The sequence below is a fragment of the Octopus bimaculoides genome, chromosome 29 (genome assembly GCF_046866305.1).
Source record: "Octopus bimaculoides isolate indiv1 chromosome 29, ASM4686630v1, whole genome shotgun sequence".
Classification (NCBI taxonomy): Eukaryota; Metazoa; Mollusca; class Cephalopoda; order Octopoda; family Octopodidae; genus Octopus; species Octopus bimaculoides.
The window spans coordinates 5,385,283-5,392,782 of record NC_142956.1 but is presented as its reverse complement, the minus strand read 5'-3'; the positions used below and the strand labels follow the sequence as shown (position 1 = coordinate 5,392,782).

At 33.4% G+C, this 7,500-nt stretch overlaps 2 protein-coding genes across 2 annotated transcripts in view; one reads left to right on the top strand and one right to left on the bottom strand.

Annotated features, from left to right (window-relative positions):
- LOC149130311 (adhesion G protein-coupled receptor G6-like) overlaps positions 1 to 7,500 on the top strand; it is a 564,593-nt gene that overhangs the window by 197,047 nt on the left and 360,046 nt on the right. The gene's annotated exons all lie outside the window — the stretch shown is intronic.
- LOC106882497 (adhesion G protein-coupled receptor G6-like) overlaps positions 4,410 to 7,500 on the bottom strand; it is a 43,969-nt gene continuing 40,878 nt past the window's right edge. The window contains exons 20-21 of the mRNA XM_089345359.1: positions 6,456 to 6,847; positions 4,410 to 5,275 (exon numbers count right to left, since the gene is read on the bottom strand). Coding sequence (XP_089201485.1) covers positions 5,223 to 5,275; positions 6,456 to 6,847 — 445 coding nt within the window. The 3' untranslated portion in view covers positions 4,410 to 5,222. The remainder of the gene's footprint in view (positions 5,276 to 6,455; positions 6,848 to 7,500) is intronic.

The following is a 7,500-nucleotide window of genomic DNA, read 5'->3' as shown; positions in this document are numbered from 1 at the left end:
ATATATACAGGGTGCGTATGGTATTTGAGGACAGGATGCATAAGGTAGATTTGGGGACAATGCTGCATTTTTTGAAGAACTCTGTATAGTCTTTGTTTCAGAAAATTAAAATGGCAGACCCACAGCCTACTCAAGAAATGAAGAGGCACGCTGATATTGTGGTTATGAAGGTTAAGCATAAGTGATTCAGAAATATCCCGATTTTTAAAAGTTGCCAGATCTTGCTAATAATTTATTATGTTAATTCCTCACATTTCCCTGACTATTAACTACTTTATTTCAGTTATAGCATTTAAATATAAATTTAGAACACATTTTAACCTTTCCCAACCCACTGATGATATTTCTACATTTCTCTAAGTAATTCTGAGTCTCCTACCATATTTCTTTTTCGATAACCTCAGCTTTAACTCTCTTAATTTAGTCCTGTTTTTTCTAACTTTATCCCTTCCCCTTTTTTCCTCCTCCTTCTTCCCCCCTTTTCTCTTTGTACTGGTTTTGGCCATTAATATTATGGTCTTATTATAAATAACATCTCTCTTCTACTACCCCACATTAATGTATATCTTATTTTAACTATAAATGTTTGTCTTGTTCTAATTTAATTATTAATGTTCCCTATGGTTTTAAATTTAGTACTTTAGTGTTTCGTTGTATTATTCTAAATATACTGAGGAATAGATACAATTCTCTAATTCCCTTACCTTAAATTTTCTCTAACCACTCGTTAGGGTATTGTCCTTCCATTTTCATTTTTTTTCTCTTGCTTGATTTACCCCTAACCTGCTGTCCATTACTACTTAATCTACCTTCCTCTAAATTGAAATTACTACTATATAATCCAATTAGATTATATAGAAATTAATTCTTTGGTATTTCAACTCTTGTTGTTTGCACACATCTACCAAATGACTTTCTAAAATGAAATTCCATTATGCAGCTGAGGAATACATTTTCATTGCACATTTTATGTAGTGTTCTCACTACATGAATAAATGAAGTTTGTACGTAACGTACGTACCGCTGTAACCTATTGAATTTTTGTTGCTTGACTTCAAATTTTATTCACCACATCTCTTGATTTTGATTTTTTTTTACCCTACCAAATTCTGCTGCCTCAAACATTTTAAGTACCACATTTAATCTTTTGATTAAATCTATCTTATTTTATATATATATATATATATATATATATATATATATATATATATATACTTTTGTGCCTGGGGAGAGTAATTCTCTATTAGTACCTTATAATTCAACACACTCACCAGTAAAATTTCCACTCATTTACTCATCTATGTTTGTAAAATTTTCCTTGTGTTGCCACCTTTTCAATACTTGTGTGTGTATATATACATCCATACATATATATATATCTATATCTATATCTATATATATATATATATATATATATATATATATATATATATATATATATATATATATATACATATATATATACATACATATGTATGTATATGTGTGTGTGTGATGTGTGTGTGTGTGTATGTATATATGTTTGTGTGTCTGCGTGTGTGTGTTTGTGTTCATGTCAAATGCTAGCACGTGTATATGTATAGTGTTTCTATCAGTATTTTAATTGTTTATGTCATTGGAACTCAATTACCGAGAGTTCTTTGACATCTCATGGATATTTCGAGCCTCCTCAAATACGCCTAGTTTCAGCTGTGTGGGATATTGACGCAAACCTTCCTGTAATCTATCCTGTATCTTTCTTGTATCGAGAGTCTGTATGGTCTGTCTCGGGGGAATGTGAGTGTGTCTGTGATAGTGATAGCGTAGTTGTGTGAGTGTATGCTTGAAAGCGGGTGAGAGGGGTCGGTGAGAGATACCCTAGGTAGTTTTCCCCGCTGTATGGGTTTCACGTGTCTCTGTTGTTGTTATTGTGAGTGAGGCTGCAGCTCTGTTCAAAGGACTCTGTTGGGAGTGCGATGGAGGCTGCAGGTATGTCCTGGTACATCTCGAAGGCTCTCATAAGTTCTATATTTAAGAGATGAGGAATTATTTACATTATTTACATTATTTACATTTGACGGATATTTGTCCTCATCTTGTTTGTTGTTAACACAACGTTTCGGCTGATATACCCTCCAGCCGTCGTCCGGTGTCTTGGGGAAATTTCGAACCTGGGTTCTCATTCCTAATGATGTTACTATTATTATATTATTATCATTATTACTATTATTAATCAGGTCGCTGCCGTGAATCGACCTTGAAATCTTGGAGTTAGTAGCCTGCGCTCTTAACCTCTACGCCATATGCCCGTGGGCAATTATGGAGTGACTTTTAGGGCATTTGTAGCCACTTCCACCATTTACACTCTTCACACTGCCGTCACCGTCTTCAATTGTGTTCTGAATTGCGTTGTTCACACTACTCCTACTGCCGCCGCTGCAGCCGCCGCCGCTACCGTTTTTCTCACTGCTTTTGCTAATGTTTTCATACCTGTTACTATGTTTGTCAGTAACGGAGAAGAGAGGAATGAAATCTTCATTGTTCAAACATTGTTTCTTCCCGTATTTCAGGTGGGGAGTGCGGTCTTTTACCGCAGCTCTTTCAAGATACGCTCTGCCATCTTGCTGAATTGTAAATGATTGCACAACCACCGAACTTATTTGGCGGGCCGACTATGGCTCCTTAAGGAGCTAAGCAAACACAGAAAAACAAATGATGTGTTCCTGGATTTTCTATTAACAAGTGAGAACAAATATTCAATGAAAGAGCGACACCAACTGATGTAAAAATTCCTTTAAAAACAATTTCGTTCGGAGCGTTCAAATATACGACTGATATCGACAACAACAACAACTATAATAATAATAAAGAATAGAAATTCGTGAATGATACACCGATGCACTACAATACAAACAATGGACTATATATCTGTTGTAATTTAGTCATCCATAGTCTGATATGATATTTGGGAATACAATTCCTTCTTCAGATATTCTTAGATGGAGTCGCTGCTATAATCGGTTTTCCAACGGCTACAGTATGCTGGGTTGTGATAAGCTGCTCGAACCTAAGCCAGGCGTGGATCTTCTTCACTTTCCCAGCGCCCTAGGAGGTCAACGTTTGATTCAATTCAAACTCGCTTACAATATCACCGTAATTGCACTGGCTAGATATCTTGAAACAATAAGCGACTGGAGAAGATATAGATGCCCACATACTAGTATGAAAATCCCAATAGCGGTGTTTATACACCCACCCTCAACACTCAAAATGTCTATTATATTATATATTAACCCTCTACAGCAAGTAGTCGACACTTTACAGTTTGTAGTATTTATGTAATATCTTGTTCAACAATCTGTCTCTGTATGAATCTTGTTGATAATATTGATACCCAATTTTCACTTTTTATTACGTAACAGCTTCACAATCTTATCGTCGCTATGTTTCGATCATCCTAAGTCTATAGTAGAAAGCACTTGCAAAAGGTACCATGCAGTGGGTCTGAACCTGGAATCATGTGGTTGGTAAGCAAGCTACTTACCACACAGGCACTAATCAAAGGCAGCATTCGTCCTGTTTTCCTAGACTGGCATGTTAGCTCGACGATAACGAGGCCCGGTCCGGCAATCGAACTCACAACCTCACGATCGTAAGCCCGATGCTCTAACCACTGAACCATGCACCTTCATCCTCACCTCTATCTTGCTGGCTTTCTGTATAAATAGTGGAGATTTAATTTAGAAAAACAGGGAGGAAGACAGAGAGGTGTATATATATATATATATATATATATATGCCTACCTGTTCGTCTATCTCTCTAGCTTTCTACATTAAATGTCTACTTAACAACTGTTTTCCAAGTGGTTTTGTTGTCAAGTAGTTCACTTCTGGAACCATCGTACATATAAAACGGAACTTCTCAAGTGTTTGCTACATATTTACGTAATTACTTCAGCGATGCAGATGTCTTATGGCAGATCCAAGTTGATGGTTGCAAGGAAACTATTTCTCCTGAAACTATTTCCACTTAAATTGCAGCATAACAGGGTTTCAACAAAATAACGGATTGTAGTCAGAAAGCAGATTTAATTATTTATTCAGAAACGATTACATTGAAGTTTACACTGAAAATAATATCAAAGATTACATTGAAAATTTAATAGACGTTTGCTGCACGAAAATATACATATATAGAATTTTAAATCAAGATCAACCAATAGTCAGGATCTGAACATTGTTTCGATTACATTATTTTGGAATATACAGTCTCTCAGCTGCATAGCGTTGTGATGATAGGTTAAAATAAAGCTACTTATGTGAAAGCATGACTAACGTAATATAAGAATATATATATATATATATATATATATATATATATATATATATATATATATATATATATATATATATATATATAAATAGGTAGGTAGAATTCACAAAAACAAAAACAGACGAAGACAGGTGGTGTAGAAAATAAACAGATGTATTAGTATAACGCTCGGGAACTGAAGAGGTCTTCAACGTTTCGAGCCTACGCTCTTCCACAGAAAGAAACACAGAAAGAAACAAGGAGAGAAACAAGGAGAGAAGAAAAATGTGTGTAGTGGTCAGCGATTTATCATGTTAATGCAACGCTATGCACCTAAAAAAATATAAAGCAATTTTAAGCTACGTTAAATTGCATGACTGTTGGTTGACATTTTCAAGATTACACTGAGAAAGTATATGTTGAAGCTGGCAGCTTGAAAATGTCATCCAACAGTCACCCAATTTAACGTACCTTAAAATTATATTTTCTTATGTGCATAGCGTTGTATTGACAGGGGAAAATATAGCTACGTTATATGAAAGCATGTTTAATATAATATAAGAACAAAAATTTAGTTTTTTGAAGAAAAACAATATCAAATGTGACTTTTGAACAAACAGATGCGCATACACTCACGCACAATCGCACACACACACGCACACAAACACACACACACACACACACACACACGTATATATATATATTACAGTGGAAGTAAAGAAGGAAATATGAAATTAGCAGTTACAATATATTTACTGTGTTTGAAATAAAACAGGTTTTTCAGCCTTTTTGCATTTAAGCTTTTTTCAGATTACATTGTTTAGGAAAATACAGTCTCTTAGTTGTATCGTGTTGGCTTGACAGGTAAAAACAAAACCTACGTTATATCGAATACATTTTAAAGTCTCGAAAACATTTTCTTGATTTTCATTTATATGTTCGTTTCTGCTGTTTTACCTCCTGTTTCATTACCGGAGCTTGAACCTGGAAACATAATGCGAAAACTATATAAACATCAGTTTTTAAATACAATAATTCCTGGACCTTATTTTATATAAAAAATTATATAAAAAGATGAGCAGTTTAGTTCTACTTAGTTAAAGGTTTGCATGGTTGTATATATATATATATATATATATATATATATATATATATATTTAATTATATGTATTTCTTCTATCTTAATGAATAAACATTTTTCGGATAGAATAAATGGGTTAATAGAAACCAAGGTAGCACAGAACACAAAATAACTGTGGTGTAGTTTCTGTTTTGAGGCAGAAACTCCTTCAAATTTTGGGTATTTGAGTATATTTAAAAATTTAAGGAATGGAGAAAACGCATGTTTTAACTCCATACTTTATTCATACATATGTTTCAAAGGATTACAACCTATGTGATCCATAGGAATCTGTGATGTTAAAATTGTAACCTTCTCTTCAGGGAATGCATGGGAATCATCTTAAACGTAAGATTATGACTCGGTCATAATGTCTTACGTTTAAGATGATTCCCATGCATTCCCTGAAGAGAAGGTTACAATTTTAACATCACAGATTCCTATGGATCACATAGGTTGTAATCCTTTGAAACATATGTAGGAATAAAGTATGGAGTTATAACATGCGTTTTCTCCATTCCTAAAATTTATATATATATATATATATATATATATATGTGTGTGTGTGTATATATATGCATATATGTATATATATATATATATATATATATATATATATATATATATATATATATATATATATATGCTTTCATATAACGTAGCTATATATATATATATATATACATATACATATATATATATATATACATATACATATATATATACATACATACATATATATATGTATATATATACATATATACATATATATATATATATATATATATATATATATATATATATATATATATATATATATATATATATATATATATATATATATATACATATATATATATATACACATTTATACTGGAGAATATATACTTATATATATTGAAGATGATGACGATGATGATGATGATGACAGTGGAGTTGATATTTATGACGAAGTCTATCCTAAAAGTGATGATATTGATAGTAACTTCATGATAATATTGGTTTTTGTGACTCTAGGAATAAAAGAGACCAAATTACACTTACTTTTTATATTCATCGGAACTTCCCTCAGCTTCCATGCTTTTCGTTCCCGTAGAAACTGGCAAATGACATCCCTGGTATCTTTTTTGTATATACAGTAGAATATGAAGATAAACATTCCTTGAAGGGTATTGAAGATAGCAAAGAGAAACTGAAACACTTCAGCAGCTTCACCAAAAGCGAAGAACGCTAGAACCCAGGAGAATCCAAGAAGGACACACAATCCAACGACGCCAAAAACACGTACTTTCTTTGTTTTGTGTTCCAATTTGTTGTCATCCTGCATTGATTTAAGACTCCACATAACGGTAGAAAACATGGTAAAGTTGAAGAGAAGAATGATCGCCACGGGAGCCAGAAAAGCAGCATAGAAAGATGTACCGGATAACCAACAGCTACAAAGAAATACAAATCCAGTTGTTAGTTTCCGACTTGATTAACGGGAATTTTCAATTACGTTCCCCTTCCCTCCCCTTTACACGCCGTCCCTCATCAGAATTACTATTCTTTGGCTTAGAAAACTGGGAATTCTCCCATTCTGCTGTCAGTTGGAGTGGACATCTGCGAGGACATCGGTGAATAAGTCTGGCATGTCTACATAAAACTCGTTGAGTAGACCAGAATGCGATGTACACCTTGTACAGTCTCGACAGTTATTATCGGCTTTTGGTAGTATTCCGCATAAGCCACCGAGAGACGTGGTAGACCATCAAGTTAGGAACAATATATCACTGCCGTTTCCGTCTGTATGATGTAATATTAGCATGGAAAGAAAAACTTAATTTGCTATTGATGAAATATGGTCTATACTATGAAATAATTAAATTGAAAAATGTACGTCATTTTGTCTTATTTTTGTATATTACTTACATCCATATTTTTGAAAGCTGTGTGCCAAAAGATATTTAGTCTTATTGAATTAAATGCTGGAGCAGATGAGATCACAGACACTCAGAAAGTAAAGAAAACATTATCAGTGTGTAGCTACCAGGAATCAGAAGGTAGCTTCTTCATTATTCTGCAATAGTCATCTTTTAAATAAGAGTAG